The sequence below is a fragment of the Podarcis cretensis genome (assembly GCF_951804945.1).
Source record: "Podarcis cretensis genome assembly, chromosome: 2".
NCBI lineage: Eukaryota > Metazoa > Chordata > Lepidosauria > Squamata > Lacertidae > Podarcis > Podarcis cretensis.
In genome coordinates this window covers 35,437,089-35,464,123 of record NC_137171.1, presented here as the reverse complement: position 1 = coordinate 35,464,123, position 27,035 = coordinate 35,437,089, and the positions used below count along the sequence as shown (strand labels likewise).

The 27,035-nt window shown below is 43.6% G+C and overlaps 1 protein-coding gene across 1 annotated transcript; it reads right to left on the bottom strand.

Moving 5' to 3' along the window:
* Window positions 1–616: 616 nt before the first annotated feature.
* On the bottom strand, window positions 617–26,123 carry LOC307210336 (uncharacterized protein). The gene is made up of 16 exons (XM_079966143.1): window positions 25,968–26,123; window positions 21,876–21,983; window positions 20,264–20,336; window positions 19,079–19,235; window positions 18,367–18,412; window positions 15,405–15,463; window positions 15,133–15,168; window positions 13,902–13,954; window positions 11,415–11,547; window positions 9,412–9,608; window positions 8,093–8,138; window positions 7,925–7,990; window positions 3,935–3,994; window positions 3,541–3,623; window positions 1,289–1,383; window positions 617–920 (listed from the first exon to the last, which is right to left on the bottom strand). The coding sequence occupies exons 1-16, from the start codon at window positions 26,002–26,004 to the stop codon at window positions 886–888; spliced, it is 1,284 nt and encodes a 427-aa protein (XP_079822269.1). The 5' UTR covers window positions 26,005–26,123; the 3' UTR covers window positions 617–885.
* Window positions 26,124–27,035: the final 912 nt, after the last annotated feature.

The window sequence follows — 27,035 nt, the reverse complement described above, 5'->3', positions numbered from 1 at the left end:
ACTCCAATTACAGCAGAAGCTTGCTGTACTTACGTAACCTAGAGTGATTAAACGCTTGCTAATTTGGAAAATAGTTTTCCCCACTTCTAACTTATTAAATAATCAGAACACTGTCAGACTTGGTGTTTTTAGGCCTACTTTTTAGTGATCAAAGTACTCAAGTGGTATAAATTTGGTCTTGAGTGTTAATACCCTATCCTTGCTGCCTTGGTTGGTTTCTTCATGTACCCTTTTTCTCTTACACTTTTGGGTTTGTTTTGAACCAGTTTGAGTGATCTCGCCATTTATATTTTGAAATGCAGCTTCCATTTCTATAACCAAAGCAGACAATCAGGCTGTTATTTTTTGGGGAGTGGAGTTAATTCTTCACCTAGGCTGCTAGTTGACAGCCCCTGGCAGCAAATAACAAAAGTTAAAGGTGTAACGGGGGTGTACCGAAAAGTGTATATACAGTGTTCTTCAGATTCTGATTTCTTTAAACAATGTAAGCACAAAACTAGTAACGCTACACACTGAAAAACTGAACTGTCATAGTAAGTTATGCTTGACTCATTACATTGAATCTGTCTCATTTTTAAATGTAGAAACTTTGGTTAATACAAATAGTATGCAAATCCATGGCTTCAGCTTGATTTTATTCCAAATTCTGAAAATGTCCGTATAAACATGAAAAGAAAACGCTTGTAAAAACTCAGTCTTTTGTTGTAGGAGGTAGCCAAAATACTATTTCCAGTGTAGAGTTTTAATCCTTTCATATTGCCGCCTTAATCCAAGAGCAAGCCTGGCAGCGTATCACTGACTGAAACTAGGCCCTTTTGCATGCCAGTTCAGCTCCAAAAGTAGGTCATTGGCAGAAACCCAGAAGCAGAGCATCCTGCATCTCAATCAGACAAACCATTCTGTGTGTTTAAATCCAGCAGCTAAAGAAACAAATGGTCATTAATCTTAAAATAATATTCCTGAAGTTGGCAGTACTTGCTGCTCTAGCCATGGTTTTGAAAGAACAGAATTTGTCTCCTAACCACTAGCATGCTAGATATTAGGTGATTGGGATACTGACCTGGAAATCCTTCTAGATCAAACAGAAGACTTCCTACTTTATTTCATACTAAGCCCAAGTCCTTGAACATAATTAGAAATGCAGATACACAATTACTGCGAAGCCTAATCTTATTAGCTTTCTAAGTCTTGGAATTACTAGCTTGCAAGTACACTAAGTATGCTTCATTAACAGGCTATAGAGGCCTTGCTACTTTTTAGTTGTACACCAAAGAACAAATATCCTTACCAATTCTTCTTATTATTTCCTCACTTTCATCTTCAGTGTTGGATTCAAATACAAGACAGTCGAAGGTGCTTTGTTCCGAAGGCTCAGGTGAAGCCCTATACAGTATAATGTATTGAAAATTATTCTTGCCTGCATGGCCAAATCAATCAGAACAGGTTGCACTAAAATACACATTCAGGGCCTATGCGGATTTTGTAGATGTATTATTAAACAAGAGACTGACACAATAGTGGATTAATTACACTTCGTTAGTGATGCTTCCTGGATGTTACATTATTGTGCAACGAACTTTAAAAGCCCTGAAATATTTGTGAGGTGAAGTCACAGGATTTCAGAAGGAAGCTATGGCATGTGCACAGCATTGAAGGCAGGATCATATATAGCCAGCTTGAGACCCAACATCAGTACAAATGAATGCACAATAAAAGAACATCTGGAAGAGCCTTAAAACACAGCAGTCAGTAGGGTAAAATAACAAAGTGATAGAACACACAAAAGATTGGGCAAAGAAATGCAGCTGACTCCGAAAGCATGTAAGAATCTGGGCTAATCAGATTGGCAAAGGGAGGGAATCCCATAATGAGGTACTGATGACAACACTATGGGCAATAAATTTGATATGCATGTGGCAAAATGAATCTTTGTTCATTCTGCCCCATCTTAAATTTAACACTAATCCTTTTAAGCACACTGGCAAGCTGAGGTACTGCTAACACATTGCTTCTGACCTTTACAGGACCTGGGGCCTGGCTCTTTGTCCAAACTTGGGGGCATATTTCATTGTGAAAGTGCTGCTGTTGTGATGCACCTGAGGTCAGGCTACAGACTCCAGTAGCAAATCTGGTGTTTTTCCCCCTTTATTTTTCTTCAGTTTTACAAAAGCATCAAAATTATGCTAATAGATGCATAAGCAAAGCCTGATCTACCAGTGGAAGATCAATGCTGTATACAGTGGTGCCCCGCAAGACGAACGCCTCGCAAGACGGAAAACCCGCTAGACGAAAGGGTTTTCCGTTTTGGAGGCGCTTCGCAAAACGAATTTCCCTATGGGCTTTCTTCGCAAGACGAAAGCCCATAGGGAAATCTCCGGGACAGCGGGGAAGCGCAGGGCGTCTTCCCCACTGTCCTCGGACCTCCTCCGAAGGCTGCAGGTGGGGCGGAGAGACCTCTTCCCGCCGCCAACTTTCCATCCCGCCGCCAGCCTTGGGATGGCTGCTCCGAAGGCTGGCGGTGGGGCGGAGAGACCTCCCGCCGCCAACTTTCAGAATGCTGTTCTGAATGTTGGCGTGGGGAGGAAAAACCCTCCTCCCACCGCAAGCCCCGGGAACAGAGAAGCGCTGCGCGCCTTCCCCTCTGTTCCCGTACCTGTCCTGAAGGCTTGCGGTGGGGAGAAAAGCCCTTCTCCGCACCGCCAGCCTGGCAAGCGGTCTCCATAGGAACGCATTAATTGATTTTCAATGCATTCCTATGGGAAACCGTGCTTCACAAGACGAAAAACTCGCAAGAAGAAAAAACTTGCGGAACGAATTAATTTCGTCTTGCGAGGCACCACTGTATATAGTTCAACCTTTTCAGAGATGGCACAACCTTTTACCCCAAACAATGCATGGGGGGCATATTTGTAGTACAGTGGTATCTCGGGTTACATACGCTTCAGGTTACATACGCTTCAGGTTACAGACTCTGCTAACCCAGAAATAATACCTAGGGTTAAGAACTTTGCTTCAGGATGAGAATAGAAATCGTGCTCTGGCGGCATGGTAGCAGCGGGAGGCCCCATTAGCTAAAGTGGTGTTTTAGGTTAAGAACGGACCTCCGGAACGAATTAAGTACTTAGCCCGAGGTACCACTGTACTACTGTTGGAACGCGCCTAAGATTAGGTAGTGACTTGGTAGCAGGTCTCAACCCACCAGCTGAAAGGCCAGTGATGGCTAAAGTAGGCCAGGGTGAATTTCCCCCCAGACAACCCAAGGGGCCTTGGGGTATTCCAAATAGGATGGATGATTTTTATCAAAATAAGAGGCAAACGTACAATAGAGTATGTGCTCAAAAGCATGATTTACATAGGCTCGGAGTGTATAGTAAGGGATTTCAGCAGAATTGTTCGCAGGGAAAACTGAACTTTGAAAAGATCCACTCAAACTTCAGCCTGCTCTAAATGCATTGCTGCCCCATGCAATTACGCAGCCAGGGATAATAGAATCCTGGTGTAGTGTATCTCTAGGTATGTGGGTGGTTATTTTTAACTCACACACTGCAGAAGGCGAAGAGATTGTTGCTGTCCAGACGCCGTCCCACACAGGAAATGTCTGTATAAGAGTAACGAAACAAAACCTGGCAACAACATTGAGTGATCTGATAAGGCAGTGGCCTAGAACTGATTATTTACAATTTTATGCTCTTTGTTTTCTAATAGTGTGTGAATGGACCATGATCCACACAATCAAATAGAGATTTTGTTGTAGATTTAAACAACTAGCTCCTCTACGTGCAACCTATCTTCCTGTAAATCTCACACATTATAGGCAAGTTCTACCTAGAAGAAAGCAGCTAAATTCAGTGGCCTGCATTCTATGAATAATTTTGACATAAAATATTTAAATATAGTCAGGACAAGCACAAACAGTAAAGAAAAGTACTCTAACCTTTGAAGCAGCTTTCTCTTGAACAACGACTTCTGTTTCTTTGACATCAAATAAAACCTCCTGTGAAAATATATTCAAAATGTTCGAAATAATAATGGGTAAGTAAAATGCACTGTTAATTGTCAAAACGCCTGCAACAGAAAATGAACAGATAAGGCCTGAGCATTTTGCTGGGATTTCAAGTCTTTTCCTCATTTTTGCTTCCTTCAACTTGGTGTGATTTGGTGTAGAAATAATCACAGTGATAGCCTCAAACTGATCACTTAACAGACTGCATAATTTTCACAAAATTGCCAATGTAAATATTTTTATGTACGTCAGATAAAAATAGTTGGTGTCAATTTACGCTCTCAGATTTGCCCTATTGTAGTTTATAGCACTGACTTCAGTAGCTGTATATGGATTTTTTTAAAAAAAAACAAAATAGTTCTACCAATCTATACGTTTGATGTATTAATGTATTCACAAAAGAGTAATTTAAGCTCAGTCTCACCTACCCCACAGGGTTATTGTGAGGATAAAGTTTGGGGGTAGGGGAGAAAGCAGAACAATGTACACAAGCCTTGAGCTTATTAGACGAAAGAATAATTTAAACCCACTGCTTTCAATTATGTTTCTGACATGAAGCACTCACCTGGATTGAATAAAGATGCACATGTGAGTAAGTTGCTACATTATGAGCTACCCAGAAAACAAACCAGTAGCAGCCTTGAGTGCCTTCACTGGAACAGCAATTGACTTTCTCCAGCACTGGGGAAACACAAGTTGCATGCTATGCCAGCTCATTCTGGCAACGGGGTGAAACAAATGGCCTTATTTATTTACAAAGCTCATCCACCCCATCTTTAAGAGGGAAATACTTGGGCATTCTGAGCTGCATAGCTCAGAAAGGGGCCATGCAGCTAATTAATCTCCCTTTGGTCCATTCATGTTTTGTAAGCGTTTCCTGGTATGGTGCGATGGCACATCCGATGGTGGTGGCATCTTGCAGGTACAACGGGCCGGATTCAGCTAAGTTAGTGTGCTAGCATAAGTCCCACTAAGCCATGGGGCCTTCCCCCCTCTTCTCTCCCCATGGGATATGGTTCCATAGGGCAAGCTGAAACACCGATGGAACAACTGGAACAGCGCAGCATTGAATTCCTATTGAGTAGCAGCTGCTCTTGCATTGCTGCAGTGGATACTACTGTGGCTTATAATAAGGTCTCAGCGTTGTGGTCGTTTCAAACCACCTCCATCACTTGTTTGCTGGTGGGATCAGGCATTGTTTTTCGAAAAGCTCAGTCTCAGAAACCCACAGTAGGTGAGTTGTTGTTGGCCAGGCAGACAGACTGGATGAGTCTAGAACCAAATTGTACAGAGAGAAGAGGCTGGGGCCCTGTATGTTTTCACTAAGATGGTGACACAACTTCAAACCTTTGTGTCCATATGGCAAGGACTCGTGCGCAACTAAATTGCAAACATCAGCTTCAAGCAGTTTTAAGAGTAACTGTAGGCTGGGGTGATTGTCTGATTAAGCCCCTCCCTCTCTTTTCTTTTTTGACAGCTTCATCTTCCCACATATGCAGGAGGGAGAGAGAGAAATCTATCCTGTGTGTTTAATGGACTATAACCTTGAATTTTTATTTGACTGCATTTCTATAGTACCCCAATATGAAGCACTGTGCTCTGTCATAGAAATACAATCAAGGTGAAAAAGCATACAGTGGTACCTCGGGTTACATACGCTTCAGGTTACTCCGCTAACCCAGAAATATTACCTTGGGTTACGAACTTTGCTTCAGGATGAGAACAGAAATTGTGCTCCAGCGACGTGGCAGCAGCAGGAGGCCCCATTAGCTAAAGTGGTGCTTCAGTTTAAGAACAGTTTCAGGTTAAGAACGGACCTCCGGAACGAATTAAGTATTTAACCCGAGGTACTACTGTACAGGCAAAAATGCAATGGTCTTGGGAGTGTAGGAGAAACATGAGAAGCTCTATACCATTCTTCTTTTAAAAAATGGTAGAAGGGGGGGGGATCTCTTTAGCAGGTAGTGCATTAGAACTCAGGTCTCCTCACAAATTGCATGCCAACCTGACAGGAAAAAAGGAGGTTGTTTAAGGAGCCAGGCTGTAAAGTATGTTGAGGAATGTATGCTGTCTCTCCAAATCCTGACCTGCTGGTAGACTTATAAAGGTCTGCAACTAGAGATACGGCCACCATTTGGGTCTCTCTGTTGATTCTGTAGCCTTCTGGCTGGAATAAAATCAGTTTATGTACGTTTAGTGACTTGCTGCAGTGTTGTTTGAAGTGGCGACTTCTAGCTGCTGCAATTAAGTGACTGGTTAAGAAAAGTTCACTCAGGTCTCATATCCAATCTGGGACAGCAGTTCTATACTCATCAAGGCCAGGACTAGGCCTGGTGGTAGCTGACAGTGTGGTAGGGTAGAGGAAGAGGGCACACATTAAACACATTTTGGTGGTGGGGTGCATTAAACCCCCCCCCCCAAATTTAAAGAATTTACATATCACACAAAGGTACCTCAGGAATTTTTAAAATCTGAGATAGTCAACTCTCTTTCCTCACGCACATGATTTAAGGGAGGGTTCTCAGAGCTATTTCTAAAGAAATGTGCAACCGAGCGCAGAAGGCATTACAGAAACTTTTAACATGCAGAACTGAATGCCCAAAGAAGTAAAGCCTTGTAGTAAATTAGCCGGTGCAGGCAGGGGCTGATGGGAGTGTGTAGTCTGCAGGGCAGCAAGTTGGGGGGGGGGACATAATGAATTGTTTGTGGTGAATGTGCCAAGCTAGGTTGCTTCGCTCCTCCTCACTCTGGCATTCCCTGAACCAGCCTTGCTCCTCCTGAACCATTGTTTGTAGTTTGTTTCGCTCCAACAAACCACAATCTGTAAGCCAAGGCCAAACTTTGGCAACGGGTCAAGGTTTGTGGAATGTTTGATGGAAACAAATCATGACCTCTGGGTTCAGATGCCGAACGGTAAGACAGGGATCATAGTTTGTTTTCGTCAAGCATTTCTTGGCAGCTTTCATATGAAATTGTAATTCCTAGACTTGTAGAAGGGGGTATATATTTAGAGTATTCTTTCTCCAAAAGATCTACCAGAATTGTCATCACTATACTGCACAAATTCAGCGAACACAGTTAAAGTTTCACTATTTAATAGCTTCTCAGATTCACCAAGTTTTTTGTGAATGGTACTTGTCAAAAGCAATTATCTGCTTGCTGCTATTTTGTTTCTTTCCCTTCCACAACGATGACTACTGCTTAGTTGTCGCAAGGCATTTGATCAAAGGAGGAAGAAAAGAAATACTCCTTCAGTTTCAAGTAGATTCTTTATTTTTTCCTCACAGGCTATAGGAGTACAAAAGTTGGGCCTGTCTCTCATCTTGTGTTCTTGACCGGAGAAGCTCAATAATTTTTGAGTACATCCCAAATTGGAGGGCTTTTGGTTGCTAGGCAAAAGCGTCCTTTCCTTTGAGAGACCTGGTTAAAATTTGGTTAGTTTGCTGGACTAGGGCTAGAGAGATCCAGGTTGAAATCCCATCTCAGTCACAAACCTCAGTGGGTGAATTTGGGCCAGACACCATCTATTAGTCTAATGTATCATGAGAAGATAAACTTTGGTGGGTGGAGAAGAGAACAGAACATTGTACACTGCCTTGGGCTTACTTGAGGAAAGATAGGGGAAGAATGAATGGAAAAAAGGAAGGTTTGACTCTCCCACCTATCAATAATTTTGCCCTCATAACCTATAATCTGATTTAGCAATTCCTCACAAAGAAAGAATGGGCAAAGAGTTATTGCGGTCAAACTCCAGTCTGCTTAAAATTAAAAAACGAACAAAAATTGAGAGAAAAACCAGACGTATGCAAAGGCAGAAATATACAAGAATGCATCTAAGAACTGTAAGCCCTACTCGTGTGCCAGTCTCCACATTTGGGAAAAATGTCTCCACATTTTGGACTGTTAAAGCAGGAAACGTACCTGTCGTGGCAAATGTTTCTCTAAAACCATAGGTATGCCTTGGTCTAACACCTCTTTGCTTCCATACTGAAAATAAGAATCGGAAAGGTGTAACAAAAATAAAAGACATAAACCAACAACAAGGAAAGCTAAGCAATCCTCCCTTCTCTGTCCAAGACCCAGTCTCACCTTTCCTACATTGACGTGGCCTAAGTACCGCAGGTTGTACAGCAGCCTGAGGAGAAAATGGTCAAAATAATTAGTCCACGGTGTCTATAAGTAGCTCATTTGTTTAGACCAGGGGGAGGGGATGGCAGTTCAAGCAAAACAGGCCGATACCAGAACAAAATGTACATGGTGCGCAACAATTGTGACTGGCGTGTGCATGCTTATGTGGCTGCTTTTCTCCACAATAATCGAGCAGTAATTGCACACACCAAAATGGATCTCCTTCTTTTGGGTATATAATGAGAAAAGTGCCCATTTAAACATGCACACACTAGTCACAATTGAGATATATATTGTTTAACCATACCAGAGTGTAAAACGTAATGCCTTAGTTGGCCCCGCTGGCTCTCCACGATAACTACTGGCTCTGAGCAAGAGGTCTGTGCCACAAGAACAGGCTCTAAATACGTGCACAACAACTAAAGTGGAATTCCTAAGCTGGCTTGACCTTAGAAACTGCTTTACCTCACTCCCCACTCACCTCAACTTTCACTGAAATCTTGTTTTGAATAAACATTCACTAACTTTTTATTGATAATAATCAGCTAAATAGTTTGAGGATCTATACAACTTTGTAACATGCAGAAAACAGCATTCTTAGAGAAACCAAAGACTGGAACTGAGGGAAGTCGGGGTGGGGGGGTTTGTGTGGGAGGGGGGAGGGAGGAAAAATGGGGGGGACAAGGATGATATGTTTTTGGATAATATGTATTGTTATAATTTTGAATTTTAAAAAAAACTTTCACTGAAATCTTATGTGCCTTCCCCTTTCAGTCCTCCTCATTCAACAGGGTGTGGGGAGCTATTCTCTCTTTGGTAATATGCAGGGGTTTGTTTTTTTAGCCCAAACACACTGGAACTCCGTTCCGGCACCTCTCAGGTGGGCGCCATTACCGTTATAAGAGAACAAGGGAGGCGTTCATGGTGAGTTCTGGCACCTATTTTTCCAGAAAAATAGCACTGGTAATATGGACCTTCCAAATCTTCCTCCCAGTTTGGCGCGGGATTTTACTTTCATGCCCCTAGTTGGCTCAAAAGCACCCCCAGTCATAAACATACCACTGTTTTGCTGCTGTTGTGTGTCTCTCTCACGAACCACGTGGTGATCAGCCTAGAGCTGTGTGGCAGATGGAAAACAGCCCAAGGACCGTAACATTCCCACCTCAATTACAGGCTGCATTCAGAATGAATCCATGCTGACTACCTTTATTGTTACCGATTGCCGAAAGCTGGAGCCTGCAACCATTTTGCTGCTGCTCTGCTCCCCTGGCAGCCCCTACCTGCCCCCCTGCAAGCACCGGTCCTCTTTTTTTTCCTTGTGCGTGTGCTCATGCTGGAGCTGGAAGCTGGGGATTTTCTCCTGGAGGATTTTCAGGTAGGGGAGAAGCGGCTTGTACATCCCTCCATCGTGCCACTTCCAGCGGATCAGGCGGAAGCTCAGAGGCTTGCCCTTGTACTTCTGTAGCACTGTCCCAGCCTGAAGAGAAACAGAAAGGTTGAGAGCATGGGCAAGAATTTCTAGCACTGCTCACCTGGCACTAATCCCAGTTACAGAGGTTACAAGCTTTTTTCTGTGCTGTTCCCACAATACAGTGCTACCTTGGTTCTCAAATGCCTTAGTACTCAAACAACTTGGAACCCAAAGTGTTTGGGTTGCGAACCTTTTTCGGAAGCTGAATGTGCTCCATTTTGAGTGTTACACTTCTGATTTTAGTGTTACGCTTCTGATTTGAGTGCCACACTTCCGTTTTGAGTGTTACGCTGAGGTCTGTCTGTTTTTGCTATTTATTCTGCGTTTTTGTTTTTGAGGGTCTTTTTTTTGTGACTGTGTGGAACCCAGTTCAGCTACTGATTGATTTATTGATTGACTGCAGTACATTGTTTATCACTTTCATTTTATGGATCAATGGTCTTGTTAGATAGTAAAATTCATGTTAAATTGCTGTTTTAGGGGTTTTAAAAAGTCTGGAACGGATTAATCCATTTTGCCTTACTTTCTATGGGAAAGTGCACCTTGGTTTTGGAACGAACTTCTGGAATGGATTAAGTTTGAGAACCAAGGTACCACTGTACATAAAGGAGCACATCTTCATATTTTTCTCCCATAAGGAGGAATGGATCCAATAGAGGGACTGGTACGTTCAGTCTGGGAAAAACACAATTCAGAGGCAGTATGACAGCCACCTTGAAATATCTGGAGGAGCGTCACATAGATGAAGGAGCAAAGTTCTTTTCTGGTGATCTATAAAGGCTCAAACCAGTGCCTTCAAATTACAAGAAAAAGGATTCAGGCACTAAGTTCCAGAAAGAACTTCCTGACAACACAAGCAGTTTGTCACTAGAAGAGATTGCCTTGGCAAAGTGGAAGTTGTAACTCTGTGAGTGGTACATTACAGTGAATAGAATTCTTTAAGGGAAGGAATGTGTTTCAAATGTGCTTTAAATATATGGTGTCCACACAGCCTGACCAGACCTGTATGGGATTGCACAGTCATGAATTTCCATCTGTCAGGCAAGCCAGATCTGACACATACATGGAAAGCATGAACAAAGCTCCCAGTATAAGATATTCTGCCCCAGCCCCCAGCCCTGACAGAAATACATGTAAGCAAACAGCTTGATTTGTTCAACTTTGCTATACTCAGAGGAAGCACAGTAAAAAATTTCTCTTGATCCAAAAAAATACTGAAATATTTAGGTGATTGTTTTTTTTGTTTGCTTGTTTAAAAAAAACCTAATTAATTGTATTGCTAGCTCTATCACAACTGTCTGAATACTGAGGTTCAAGCAAGACTGGGCAATTTGTTTATAATATTAAGCTGTGGTTTCCCCACTAACTGCAGTAGACAAGGAGTCTATAGCTTGCCGTGGTTTCAAGCAGATTCCTATGCATCCCCAATAGTTGTCTTGATCCCCACATTTCTCATACCTATAAACATTGTAAAAGAAAACTTTAAAAGCGAGCAAACCGCTGGTATCAATTTAAGTTTCTGAAATTCTAAAGTAATTATAATAATTCTATTCATTCCTGCAGTGCAAATCTCTACACTTTTCAGAAAGAAAGAAAGAAAGAAAGAAAGAGAAAGACATTTTGTTTCCCAGTCTTTCTGTATCCCTCCCACACCCTCAATTCTTCACCATGATCTCCAGGTCAAACACCAGAGCTTTAGCTCTGCACAGTTCCCATAGCAACACCACACAGCCATCTCTTCTGCTCCATTCTCAGGATCTCAGGCAACACAGCAGCCTTAGTCCCCCGAGATCAGAGCATTCCCTTTCACACCTGTCCATTGCATGCGTTCCTCAGTGAAGATCCATTTATCTCATCAATAACATCTCCAACCAGCACCACCTCATCCACTGCTGCCTGGCTTTGGGGGAGCACATTTACGATGAAAATCCGTCCATCCAAATATCTGTGACGAGAAGAGGGAGAGGAAGGGGTGGAGAGAGACAAGGCAAGAGCTCGCATTGAAGAGTTGAGGTACCACATACTTGAGCAAAGGAAGGAAGATCACAGGGGAGAAAGAAATGGTGAATGTCTTTTAAAAGAGATTTCTTTCTTTCTTTCTTTTGCTCAGAATGATGGGAAAATAATAGATTCCACACCAGGGATAGGGAACTGGTGGCCTTCCTCATGTTGTTAGACTTCAACTCCCATCATCCCCTTGATTAATGGCGATGTTTGTTGGGGCTGATGGGAGTTTGAGTCCAACAACATTTGGAGGGCCACAGAGTTCCCCATCAACTACTCGTTCATACATTCTTATTTTCTGCATCTATAGGCTACCTTTCAGGGTTTCTCTTTTCAACGTGGTTTCCAACCATCACCACCACCTTTAATGTTAACCAAACTAGCACAAGCTCCCTGAAGATGAAGGGCTGCAAATGGCATGGTTAAGATCAACCCAAACTGTGCAAGGCAACTCTCACACAAGAAGCTTGCTTTGTGGATTTCTTGTCCACCCGGCTGCACTAGAAGAAACCACCCACATGATTGGTTGCTTATGCAAACGGTGTCTTTGGCAAACATGAAAAATGGGTGTAGCATTTTGTGGGTCAGGCTTCACCAAAGCCCCCTTCATTAGAGGCTCATATGTAGGTGGTAAAAATATGTACTCAATCATTGGCACTGCACCTCTTCTACTTCTGCAAAATTCTACTTCTGCAAAATTATTAGGGCAAAAAGACTATTTGGCTCGGATAGCCCACGGCGTTTAAAACCAGCGTTAGGTTGCACAAAGACAAGACACAATGGAAATCCTTCGCAAGCCAGAGCGCTGCAGCTAATTTGCACATCTGTTGTGTACCATCAAGGTAATTGCACAGGCTTGATGGATGCCAAAACTGGCAGACACATTACCCTTCTTGAGAGACATCCTTTTATGAAATGCTTAAGCCTCATGGGGATGGGAATCTCAAACGTGAATGAACAAAACTTGGAGCTGGCTCCTCAAAAATAATGAATTGCTAGACGTTACTGTGTAAGCCTCCCAGCAATTGATTGTACATCACTGTTCTTTCTTTGTATGTTCCTTTTTATGAAGCATTTGTTACTAAATAATAAAAATGATTTTTTTAAAATCAGATAATTATTGGAACTCTTCTTAGCTGGTTTCTGTGGCGTTTGCACTTATTCCCATCCGATTTTTTCCTTCTGCAATGCAGTTGATTGGGATTCTTGGGGGTTTACAAGCTCCTCTCAGAAGTGCTCTAAAAGGCCATGTACGGCCTGAGGACTACATGTTGCACAGTAGTAGGCTGAACTCCCTTGTCAACACTAGGATTTCTACCTTGCAGAAAGCGCTAATCTTTATTGCTAGGCACAGGCTCAGGTCACGGTTTGTCAAAGCCGCTGCTCTTAAGTTACAAATAACCAGGGGCAAGGGCACTCAGTCATTCTGTACGAGCGTAGAATTTGCTACTGGGTACAGAATTCAGCATACTGAAAATGACAAGCTTTGTTTTTAAAATCCAAGTTTATGGTTACATTTTTAGTTTGCCTTCCCTCCAAAGAGCTTTGCAGAGAATGCATGGTTCCCTCCCTTCCTCCTCACAATAACCCTGCAAGGTAGTTTAGGTCAGGCATAGGCAAACCCGGCTCTCCAGATGTTGTGGGACTACAACTCTCATCATCCCTGACCACTAGTCCTGTTAGCTAGGGATGATGGGAGTTGTAGTCCTAAAACTTCTGGAGGGCCGAGTTTGCCGATGCCTGGTTTAGGCTGAGATATAGTGACCGGCCCAAGTTTGCCCGGCAAACTTTGCAGCTGAATGTACATTTGCACTTGAATCTCCAGCATTTTATAGTCCAATTATCAAACCATAGCGGTTTCCCTTTGTATGCTTTTATGGCTGCAAAGACTAGCACATTTGCAAAGTCAATCAGGATCCGATATGGTTTCAAATAGGATGGGGGACCATGTGTTAAGATTCCATTGCAGGGGGCTGGACTAGAAGACCCTCTGGGTCGCTTCCAACTCTACAATTCTATGATTAGTCCGGATGAATGTGGGCAATGGCTGGTGAAATCTCAGAAGTCAGGCAGGGAGATGAATGGAATTTCCAGGCCTGGGAGAGGCCCTGCCCCTTGCCAGCTCCATGCCTTTAGCACAAGCGGAATACACTCCACAAAACTGTATCAGGCTGACATTCGTTTCAGTGACCTATGGGCTTTATCTTACAGATCCACACCCGGATATTTATTTAAAACAATGGATTTTGTGCAGAGGAAGTTCAAAGCAACGTAAGGATGTGACAGGTCTCTTACCTGAGCACCATTCCCAGCTCCCTGCAGGGGACAGTTTCATAGGTCAGGCACACCTAGAAAGCAGTATTTATCAGTGTGGTATCCAGCAAGCTTGAATAAATCCTCCTTCAGAGCCTTGGTGTAGATGAGAAATTTTGCTTCTTATAGGGGCGTTGGCTTTAAAGGAAGGCAGTGGAAGGCCCTGAAGCCTCAAGTTCTCCATTTATCCTCAAAAGGCTCATTGGGATGAAACTCTGTCGTGATGCTATACCGTGTGACTTCAGGGTTAGAGGCTTCTGGTGCAATCTACTTTTAGATATCACCACATCTTAAATTAAATGATCCCTAATCTGCAGAGCAAATGATCAAAGCCCAGAGATGCTGCTAGACTCAGACAAGCAGACCAAGCATAGTCTTGCCCTGTCTTTACTGATAACACACAGCAAAATAATAAAAATAAAATCAGCCACAGGCCAGTGTCACAAAGCCAAGGATGGAGAATTTGTGATTCTCCAGATGCAGTTAAGACTCCAACTCCCATCAGTCCCCCGTCATTACTGCCAATAAACAGGAATAATGGGAGTTGAAGTCCACCAATACTTGGGAGTGTCACAGAGTCCCCATCGCTTCATGAGGTCAACCTGAGGCTGATTTTGGCAGTGCAGAAGTACTTCAAATAATGTACCACAGATCCTTCTCCTACCCCAAATACCACAAACGGAAAGATGCACACATATTTAAAAACAGCTTAGATTGATGCAAACTGGAATCCTTGTTCTGTGGCCCAGTTGAAGCCAGAGCCCTACAGCATTTCAGTATAGCTGAAGTTGTCAAAGTACAATGATTTAAAATTCTAAGTGTAGCTGTCAATGGACTCGGGTTCAGACTCGGTTCAGAGAGACATAGAGTTCAAGTTTCTCAAATAGGACTTTATTAAAAGGTTGAATGAAAGACCCATAAAGCACTTTAAAAATTCACAAAGAGCCACAAAGTGATTTAATCAAGCAGAGAAATCCCAGAGGTGTTACCATTTCCCTGCCTCAAACCTCCATGCTTGTGAGACATTAAAATGTAAATAGAAAACAACCACCTCATAAACATAAAGTTCCAGTCCAGAGTAGAGGCGCCATTTTTGGCCTGTTGCTACAGGTGTGAAACAGATGGTGCCATCCCTATCTGTAAGCAGCAAGATGGGAGAATATCATGAAATGTGCAAAAGGGGGTATTGAGAGAGAGGACTAAAGCTTCTTACCGGAAGTTGCCAGCTTTCATCCAAGAAACTGGAATTCTACAAAAAGAAAGAATGGCAAACTATGAGAGGTCAAGCCAGAGGTTAAAAGGAAAGATGGGAAAATACAGCTATTAATCCAGCCTTTGCCAGCCTTGTTCAGACTACACGTCTTGTCAGAACCAGCCAGGATGTGCTCCCTGGAGCTGCTAGGAGTTGTAAATCAAAACATCTGGAGGGTATTAAGCAGTGGAAGCTGCATGAAACTTATGTCCCCAAATCATCAACTACTGTACCTGCAAATCTAGGGAGAAATTCATTTCTGTCACCACCAGCATCAGAGAGAGGAAAGGCTCTGGAAGGAGGAAATAAGAGAATCAAAAATTGCTGACGGGTTTCTGACCAACTTTATATATTCATTTATCGGTAAGTCAAGGGACACACTGAGAACACGAACCAAAAAATCTCAAACTTGCAATGGAAGCAAGTCTCCCTAAAATAATATTTGAGCCTTTCAAAAATGTAACCAACGCAGAACAAAGGCAAGTTTCTCAGCTGGCGCCACTCACTTGTACCTCACGCAGACTGAATGGGCAAATGTACCAGAAAATAAAATCTTTACAAATAGTAAGGGTGGTTCCTACAGATCAGCTGCATCATGCCTTGGTGGGCAGGTGTGTGAGGCCACTCAGGTTGCACCAACAGGTTGAGAAGGCAAGATGGGAATTTTGCCCACAGGCTCAATCAAACCGTATACACGAGAAGGATTCAGCAGCTGCTTACACCGCATGGCAGTTAGAATTGTGTAGAGATCTGCAACCCCTCCATAGCTACTCTGGGAATCTAAAGAAGCAGATTGGTGGTGACCCTGGATCTAAGCACATAGCTGGAAGCTTCAGGCAGTCACCTTCCTGTGAAGCTATACATGTCACTCTGTCAGCTTGTAAGTGACAACTGTGCTGCTCCGAACCATATGAATCTCCATAGATTTAAATAATATTTTAAAATATGAGTTGAGGCGGCGGCTGTGTGGGACTTGCATTTCCCCAAGCAATTACCTGCCTCTCCTCAGGGAAGCCTGCCTCACACCCAGGAACCACGGCAATAAAGTCTCATCGCCACTTGGCATTCATCTCCTCAAACCAGATTGTGGGGAATTCAGTGTCCAGAATTCAACTGCCTGCCAGGTGAAGTTGTTAAATGAAGCCTGACCCAGTAGCTGATCCCACGACAGTGATAAGGAAAAGTCACTAAAAGCACTATATAAATAGCTTTTGGGATGATATTCTAATAGAAAACAGGTAAGGAAATGCCCTTTTCTGCACTTTAATCTACAACACATTACCCTTCCCCAGAATTACCTTCATGCTTCCTGGTGCCACTGTGTTCTGCTTCCCATGTAATGAAGGCAAACACGTGCTTACTACTATTGTGCGCGCACATGGTTAGAGACCCATGGCTAGTCCCAGCTCCCTGGGTACTTAGAACATAAGAGCTGTTGCAAATGTGTGTTTGTCACATACACACACAAAGATTTAAACACATACATTAGAGACCTTGACCTCTTTGGAAGGCTGTAAATAAAATGACCTAATAGAACATGGCAAAGTGTGAAGCAGACTTCTTTGTTGCTGCACATGGACAATTATTGGTGGGAGAGGTGAAACAGAAGGGTGAAGGGGCCGGGAAAAGTCACGGATTAATCCTCAGCAATACTACAGAACACTTACGTTTACTATTTACAACAACATGATTGAGGAAAAAGCTGAGAAGAGGAGTAACGGAAGAAAAATGTGGAAACAAGACAAAAGGGAGTAACATAAAACTGAAAGCAGCAGAATCCTGTAACTGATCACCCTTAATGAAGTAACAAATAATGAGCCACAATTTTAATGAGTCCTGAAGAAGATTCAGTTGCTTGCATTTTGAAAGGCTCATTATGGGAAAACCTGCCGGTGTTACTTAACACACACACACATTTTTGGTGTAAGAATGTGCAAGCTTATGAACGGCATGTGGGCTTTCATCCTATTTTTTTAGGCCTCCAGACAGCAATGGCACAATCTCGACACGTCTGGCACTTCAGAAACCTATATAATACATTTGACTAGCTGGAGGTTAAGGATGATTTTAATAACCCCAGAGCTCAAAACAGATGTTGTTACATACCACACAGATAGTGCCTCCAAGGCAATCATGAAACGGTGCATCTGCCTTGCCAGCAAAGCTTATAAAAGGACCTGACAATCTGTGAGTCCAGAAAGGAGGGTGTCACAATGAGAAAGACAAAAACCAGCCACTGATGTGGAGGGAGGACACAGCAGAATTCACTGGCAAGGGAAACGTGGAGCTACCAGAGGCTGCATGCCTTTTCACAGGTAGAGGGCCTCAGCAGCATCCTGGATGCCACGGGTTAACAGGGCACATAAAGAACTCAAGTCTACGGCCTTAACCACCTTATCACCTAGCATTGCTGTTGGATGAGATTCCACAGTGGGGCTGTGCAGAATATCATATCTACATTGGTCCTGCAACATGCCTGTACTTTATTGAAACAAATATGCCCATTCACAACTTTATAATTAGCAACTTGGGGATGCTAGGTTTTTTTTTAAAAAACAAACAAACAACAACATTAATTGCATCCTTTTAATAATAAAATTCGGTTATTATGTAGCCAATATGCAACACATCACTGGGCAAACTAGACATGTTGGCAACAGACTTGTGTGTCAGAAAGTTTCCTGATTCCTCTGCCTTACCTGGGCATCATTTGCCCTATACATTTAAAACAGTATCACACCACTTAAGGCTAAGGGCATTTAGACTTGTTAGGACGCTCTGGTACTAGGTTAGGACACCCCTGTTTAAGATGTATGGTGAAGATGGGCCCTTAACACCAGTGCAGAATAAATTTAGACATCAAGAATGATGCCATTGAGCTCTGGTACCTTTTCAACTTTGTACAGTGCAGAACCCAGTAATTCAAAAGCAAGACTGTTATAAAGCAAGGCACAATAAATTTCAGTAACATACTGTGCTACAACAGAATGCAAAATGACTCTCAGGGCACTTGTTATAACTTCCAGAGGCAGCCATGTTAATGCATTTTGTAGCCAAGCAACAAGGAGTCTTCTAGCACCTTAAGGCCTAATACATTTAATATAGCACAAGCTTTTAGGGAATAAGAGTCCACTTCATCAGTGTGATGACCTGCTCTCTTGCATAATGCAATGAGTGTACAGAGATGACTCTTACCAGATAAGTCTTCATTGCCTAGGATGGAGGTCATTGGATCATACCACTGAAATAAAAACAACTCTGAATAATTATAATAATTTAAATAAGTTGACCACAAAGGTACATACACATCAGGAACAGGAAACTATTATTAACCATCATAATATCTAGAAAGGAGCATTAATTTAGGTTTAGGATTTTAGGGTCGTCGTCCCCAAGTTTAGGAGATAAGTATTACCACTAGCAGGATCACAGGAAGCTGTCTAACACTAAACCAGGACATTGGTCCACCTCAATCAGTACTATTCACACTGACTAGCAATTGGCTCTCCAGGGGCACAGGAAGGAATATGCCACATCTACCTGTAGGTGGAACTTGAGATGTTCTGTAAGTAAAGCATATGCTTTGCCGCTGAGTTACGGCTCTTCCCCAAATGGGCTCATAGGTTTAACTGCCAAGTTATAATGAACAATTGCAGATTCTTTCTGTTAAAGAACATTAGCCCTAGACTGAGTACATTTAAAAATCAGCACTGGTTTCAAGATTATAAACATGGTGAATACAGGAATATCCCGCAGACCAGGTCTTTAGCAAAGCACACCTACTAACTTATGTGTCCACTCAACAGAGGCCCCAAGAAAAGAGCGTAACAAAGACAGGTATCTGAGTACTCTTATTATTCAAAATAACTTCTCCTTTTAATTGCTCTGAATTACGTCATGTCCCCACCTCAAGCAGCCTGGAAGATCTGATCAACTGCTTAACAGCAACAGCTAGTAACTTCCTATTCAAAGCCAGGCGCAGGAAGTACCGCCCTCGTCCTTGTGCTGTCAGCACCTTCTCACAGGAATTAGTTTTCTCAATCATCATTGACAGGAGGGTCATGCTATAGGAAGAAAAGACTTTGTTATCATGGGGTACAGAAACAAAAACCACGTTCAAGTCACTTCAAATGGAGATATTTCAGGGTGAAAAAGTTATGCGCCCCCTGCCATCCTTTCCTTGATACCCCTCAAAAGTCAGCATGAAGGATTCTGGGAATTGTGACTCCCCGGTGAAGCATGGGTGAGGGACTGGATCCGGCTGGCAGGTCAGATTCCTAATACCCCCCACTCCCACCACAGGCCAACTTGGACAGGTGAGCAGGATCACCCATCTGTCAGTCATCTGGCATCATGTTGATGTCAGTGTGACTGAGAGCTTTTAAAGTTCAAAGATAGTCCCTGTAAAATGGAAGTCTAAAGGAAAATGGCCATTGTGTGAGACACACACACTCTTGAACTTAAAAGAAGCTGATGCCAAAAACCAAACAACCGTACGGGTATTATTACAAAAACTATGAGCACCTCTAATTGTGGGGCGACCTCAAAGTGTAAGAAGAACCCTGCTGGATCAGGGCAAAAGCCCATCTAGCCCAGCATCCCATTTCTCAGAGCGGCCAACCAGATGCCTATCGGACAACCAGACGGCCACAAACAGGATATGAACACCATAGTTACTCATTTATGGACATCAGGTGAAAAAAGAAGAATTGTGAGAGGAGGATAAAAAAAGCAGAAAATTAATAAAAGCCTGTACAGTGGTACCTCAGGTTACATGCGCTTCAGGTTACATGCGCTTCAGGTTACAGACTCCGCTAACCCAGAAATAGTGCTTCAGGTTAAGAACTTTGCTTCAGGATGAGAACAGAAATCATGCTCCAGCGGTGCGGCAGCAACGGGAGGCCCCATTAGCTAAAGTGGTGCTTCAGGTTAAGAACAGTTTCAGGTTAAGTACGGACCTCCGGAACAAATTAAGTACTTAACCTGAGGTACCACTGTAGCTGTAATCATGCTTATATACAGAAAGGTAAAGCAGAAAATCAAGTTCCTCTTACTTTTGCAGTATCATAAAGTACTACTACAGGCCACCCACCTGGGATGGGTTACTTGCGGAAGCTGTTCCAGCCAGTGCCAATAGTCCTTTCTCTTGAACCCCAGAACGGGCTCTGAGGAAGACAAGACGACTTTCCTTTAGGAAGAAAAGCAGCACAGCAAAGTGCTGCATCGCACAACCAAAGATTACAGACACCATTTCCTTAGCACCAGAAGGTGCTCAGTTAGAGCACATTTACATTGGACGCATTCCTTGGGGGTTCAGGGTGCTGCCAGGAAGGGTCTGATTCACTCTATGCACGCATCAGCAATCTGTGCATGGTGCAAGCCTGGCAAGTGTGAAGTTTTCTACTGCAACCCCCCTCCACACACACACCAAATGCCTTTGCACCAGCAGAAACTGCAATTAGATTTTGCAACTTATGTAAATTTCTGATATCTGCAACAAGACACGAATCCCTCTCCCACCTCGGTCTCCATACTGCAGTGGTCGTCTACATTGCCACTACAAACTCCCTCATGGGACATGCCTGATCAACCCTTCAATCCTCAACAATTTTAAACAGCATTGATGGAAAGAACCCTGGAAACCCTACTTTTGGAAGGGTACTAAGACCTCTGAAATATAAATATTGCAGTGGTCAGAGTTCTTTGGGAACAATAAAAAGTACAGTCAAACCTTGGAAGTGGAACGCAATCCGTTCCAGAAGGACAATTGACTTCCAAAATGTTCGATTCCCGAGGCGCAGCTTCTGATTGGCTCTTGCAATCGGAAGAGCCAATCGGAAGCTGCTTGTCTGCCGCGTCGGACGTTCGGCTCCCGAGGCACGTTTGAAAACTGGAACACTTACTTCCGTTGACGTTCGGGAGCCGAAACGTACGGCAATGGAGACGATCGGAAACTGAGGTCTGACTGTACAATAAAAGATTTATGAGATTCGTGGTCTTAAAAGGGCTGGAAAAATTTAAAAGAATGTCTTTTCCTGGCTACAAAGGACCCCAAAGTAGCCACCAGATGAACCTCTCTGGGAACAATATTTGGCTACTGAAGTGTCATCATCACCACCGCCAGCAACAAATCACACTTAGGGCCAGCATCATGGGTGGGCATGACTAAGCACTTTCCTAAGGCCCACACCTCAGGAGGGGCTCAGTGAGTGGAGCCCCCGGGACCTGCTTCTCCTCTTCACCACTTATCTGCTTCTCACTCTTGCAAGAAGGTGCTGGTGAGAAGGAGGTGGAGCTGCCACTGGGTCTGTTTGCCATGTAAGCAGGTGGTAGCAATGATGAGGCAGAAGAGGCAACAGCAGCTGACAACAACGGCAGGGAGGGGGCAGATAGACAGGGGGAGGGAGTCCTGCCCTGGGGCCCCCACCAGCAGAGATGGCACTGGCTGCACCTTACCTGGCAGTGAGATCAGCTTCACAGGGCTAGGGCCTCTGAAGTCAAACTCCAGGGAGATACATATAGGAGGAGGCGAACTTTCAGGGATTATTATTACTTATTATTATTAAAAATACTTCTACCCCACCTTTCCTTGTAAAGCTGGTCCTGTCCCACTATTGCCCCCAACTGCAGTGCAGCCAGCTCTCCGCAAATGAAAATCTCCATGCACAGTACTGTCCATTTTTGGTACAGAAAAAGCCACTCACGTTTTATTCCTTTGCGAAGGATCATTTCCAGGACCTCACAAAAGGACTGTAAGTGTGGGGAGGTGTCTGTGTAAGGGCTGCTGCTCCCCTGAAGGTTGAGGATACATACTGCAAGGAGAGAGAAAGAGGGGGGGGGTTTCAAATACAGAATGGCAATAGAATGAGTTAAAATCTAATATTTGTATTTTTGTTATACTTTTCTTCTGTGAAGATAGGTAAAGGTAAAGGGACCCCTGACCATTAGGTTCAGTCGTGGCCGACTCTGGGGTTGCGGCGCTCATCTCGCTTTATTGGCCGAGGGAGCCGGCGTACAGCTTCTGGGTCATGTGGCCAGCATGACTAAGCGGCTTCTGGTAAACCAGAGCAGCGCACGGAAATGCCATTTACCTTCCCGCCAGAGAGGTACCTATTTATCTACTTGCACTTTGATGTGCTTTTAACCTGCTAGGTTGGCAGGAGCAGGGACTGAACAATGGGAGCTCACCCCGTCGCAGGAATTCAAACCACCGACCTTCTGATCGGCAAGCCCTAGACTCTGTGGTTTAACCCACAGCGCCACCCGCGTCCCTTCTGTTAAGATACCAAAGCCCTAATCGATAAGACTATAGTACAGAGCTTGGGAAAGTAACTTTAAGAAGGGCAATTCCCCAATCCCACCCTCCAAAGCAAGCTATCATGCCCTGATGCTACAGAAGTCACCAACTTCCCAGCTCCCCTTTGCCTCTGGGTTGGCAATTGGAGGGGAGAGGCTAGATGGTGTACCCCACACAGCCGGAATTAGTCCAGGGCCACCTGGTTGCTGACTTCTGCAAATCATAAACCACAAGGCTACTCCCTTCTCTGATCATGGCATGTACAGAATCGCCGAGAACACAACTTTGGGTGCCAAGGCATGGTCCGAGGCACATTATGCAACCACCTTGCTAAAGCTCTCTTTTCCTTTTGCCAGTTCTCAGAACTTTTGGGAGGTGGGGGGGGGGTATATTTCAAATAATTTGAAAACTGGGAGGTACTGTTTCTATTTACAGAGAGGTAGCCTTCTTTATCCATTTGTAGCAGCATAAATAGAAAAAGGTTTTGTGGCACCTTGAAGACTTAAGATTCCAGAGTTTAACACGCACTACATCAAGACTTTCTTCTCTCTGCCCTGACTCTTCCAGCATTTGACTTCCCTGAAGGTCCATGAGTTCTAGTCTTATGAGGAAAAAAAACCTTTCCTGTACAGTGGTACCTCACGTTACCGATGCTTCAGGTTACAGACACCGCTAACCCAGAAATAGTACCTCGGGTTAAGAACTTTGCTTCAGGATGAGAACAGATATTGTGCGTGAGGCCCCATTAGCTAAAGTGGTACCTCAGGTTAAGAACAGTTTCAGGTTAAGAACGGACCTCCGGAACGAATTAAGTTCTTAACTTGAGGTACCACTGTATCTATTTTCTCCGTGCCATACATAATTTTGTAAAGTTCCATGGTCTCCTACTTGCCTTTCTCTAAATTTTTTAAAAATCCCAAATGCTGCAACTTTTCTTCACAAGGGAGCCGCTCCCCCCATGCCCCGATCGTTTTGGTAGTCCTTTTCTTAACCTTTTCCAAATCTAAAATATTATTTTTGAGATGAGGTAACCAGAACTGTACACAGCATTCCAAATGCAGTTGTACCACATATTAGCAGTTTTATTTTCAATTCCTTTCCTGGTGATGTGTGGCATGGAATTTGCCCTTTTCAAGTCTGCTGCACACTGGGCTTATGTCTTCATGGAGCTATGTACTAGTACCCCAAAGTCTCTTGCCTTGGTGCATTACTGCCACTTTAGACCCCATGAGCATATATGTGAAATTAAGCCCCTTTTTTGCCCCAGAGTGCATCACTTTACACTTGTTTGCACTGAATTGCATTTGCCATTTTGCCACCCATTCACTCAGTTTGGAGAGGTCCTTGCAGCACAGTTCGCCCCAGGATGTTCTCCTGAACAATCCCATCTGAAATGAAAGGCAGCTCTCATCCATTTCAGAAAGACCTCCCAGTGCACACAGTGCATATCATGCTTTATTTTATGTCTGTAACCCACTTCTAGTGCTGTTGGAGCCGAAGGGCTATAAAGAACTATTTTAAACAAATAAATAATTAAATGTGATGGAAGTCCTGAACCAAGAACCAGCTTAAGCAAATATTGACTGTTCTTTAGACTGCTGTACTCCACCCATTCATTCCACTTGAGGCAAATTTGAGAAAGATGTTCCCTTTCAACAAAGCTTCTCTTTTACTTGTTGATTATCAGTGCAGTGGATCCAATACTTCACCACCACCACCCAGCCCATAATATGATGTTTAGGCCAATTTCCCCCCTCTTTCTACTTATATTCCACCCTACCTCTAAAGAGCTTCGGGTGGTATATGTGATTTAGCACCCCCTCCATTTTATCACAACAACCCTGCGCAGAGAATAGCCCAAGGTCATTGCATGAACTGCACAGGTGACAAAGGATTTGAACCCTGGACTCCAGAATCCCAGTCTAATGCTCTAACCATTACATGACACTGGCCATTCCTCTGAAGTTTATTTTGGAGATATCAGTTTATGCTAAACTAATATTGAGTGGAGAGGTAGACGTGCACCTAGCTGTATATAATGGAGTAAAAAAAAAAGGAAGAGGCGACAACATTAGGAATTAGGGTTGCCACCTGTCCTGTATAATACAGGTGCTGTATTTCAATGTAAAATGCTACATCCACAGAGAAAAATAATCTACCTTAGTTTTGTATCAATGTAAGCTGCAATCATATGCATGCTTACCTGGATCAAGCCCTGCTGAACACTGTGGGAATTACTTTTGAGTAAACATGCATAGAAGTGTGTTCTGTTATAGTTCCTTTTTAGTATTTCCCTCTCCAGAAAAAGTGTTATGTGGAGCTCCAGTGGCTGCACACTTCCTCCCCAGTACAGTAAGTTGTTCCCATAATGGTATAATTTCATTATCTAGATTCTAGAACAAACATGGCAATAAGGAAGGAAGGCAGGTGTCCCTTAGTTACGTGTTTGCCTCTTTTTCTGGAATCAAAAGTGGTCACAACTTCAGATGGGGCTTTAAATAAACTGACCAGATACAAGTACTAAATATTTTTTTCCAAAGCATGGCAGAGTAGAAAGGATTCAAGGGCAGGGAGTGGGGAGATATTTCTTAGTTGCATGCTGAGGACCCTCCTAATATAACAATGGAACATAAGAAGCTGCCTTATAACATTAGTCCTTCTAGCCCAATATTGTCAACACTGGCTGGCAGCTGCTCCCCAAGGTTTCCAGCAGAGATCTTTGCCTGAAAACCCTGAAGATGCTGGGGATTCAACCTGAGACTATCCTGTGTGCAAAACAGATACCCTGTCACTGAGCTACAATTCTTCTCCAGCACAAAAAAGGGGATTATTTTGTTTTGACTATGGCAGACCAACACGGCTACCTATCTGTAACAAAAAAGGGGATTACCCCATGCTGCCTTCTGGAACATAACTTGACATCTGTCACAATAGCATCTAAGCAGCATATATATCACTAGGTGATACCACTCTTTGAGGGAGGTTTTTCCCTTAAGTGGTGTATAATTTTTTTAAAAAATGAAATAAAGAAGTAAATAAATAAATAAAACTCTTTGTAAGCATTTGCTCCCACGACAGTTACCTCATAGCTCTCGAGCTTCTATTTCCCATTTCTCCGATGCCCCATAAAGGTAAGGTGAACACAATAATAAAGCCAAACTTAAATCGACTAAGTTAGGATAAGAACTTGAGCTTCTCAATCAATAAACACGTTTAGGATGGGGAGTTTTTACGCCTGAGTACTGATCTCTTCGCTCTGACACTTTTTTAAAAAACACATTTGTTCCCCGTGGCAACCAGGGACAAAATAAGATTATAACTCTACCTGACTCCCCATCCCTATGGAGAATCGTGTGGCAGTAACTACACACCTGTATATACCCTGACTGAAAGATGCGTGTACGGTTCTCGCACTTTTCCCCATTCAGCCAAAACCTGGCACCCCGCCCCCTCCAAAACCACGTCCCTCTCTCCGCGCCTCCCCGCTTCGCCCCCTCACCTTTTAGGGTTCCCAGCAGCGGTTCTTTGGCACTCATGCTGCCCTCCTTCGCCCGCCCCAACCTTCAGCAGATGTTAACTTGGAGCAGCTTCTAGGGAACCGCCGCTTGTGTCTCCACCCTGTGGAAACAGACCTCAAGCAGCCCCTTCCGCAAACACAAGGCAGCGTTCTGGGAGAGACCATTATCCCTGTAAGCGGGGGGGAGGGGAGAGAGAGAGAGAGGAAAAATAGAACGAGCAGGAAGAAGTGAACATTTTGTGGCTTGATGGGTGGGGGGCGGGAATCAACGGGGGAGGAACACATCGGCAGGTTTTGCAGTTGTTATGAATATTTTACCTAGACCCCGGAATAACGATTAAATACTGGCAACTGCTCCCCCTTCTCCCCCATTTAGGCCATTCCGCCAGTTTTGGAACGTTGAGACTTCACCCGCAACAAGTCCCGAACCGGAGGTTCAAAGACTTTAGCTGCTGGAAACTCAGTATTCGCTGTCAGTGGGTTTACTTTTAGCCGAAGGAGACGGGCAGTGCCGGATTTACGTATAAGCTAAACAAGCTATAGTTTACCAGAAAAATCTGAAGGAAAAAAACCTGGATGCACATTTCCAAAATATAAGATAAAAAACAAATAAAATAAAACCTACACACAGCAACAGAGTTTCGTGTTGTGTAGGCTCCTATGATGTAAGTATGGACCCCGCCTGCTATCCTGCTCCCTAAAATATCACTGGTTTGCTCTTTTCTTTATATAGGGTGACTACATTCTGCATGGATCGCTTGCATGGCAACATGTGCTTTAGATACCCATAAATTACCATATAGCGTATATTCAACCAGTGGCGTAGCGTGGGTTATCAGCACCCGGGGCAAGGCAAGTAATTTGCACCCCCTAATCCATGGATTTGCACCCCCTAACCCGTGGATTTGCGCCCCCTAACCCGTGGATTTCCCTAACCCCCAGATGTTGCGCCCGGCCCCCCCTGCACCCCCCACGCTACGCCACTGTATTCAACACAAAAAAACAGCGACAATTTGTTGTTGACAAAGGACAGCTGGACATATAAAAGGC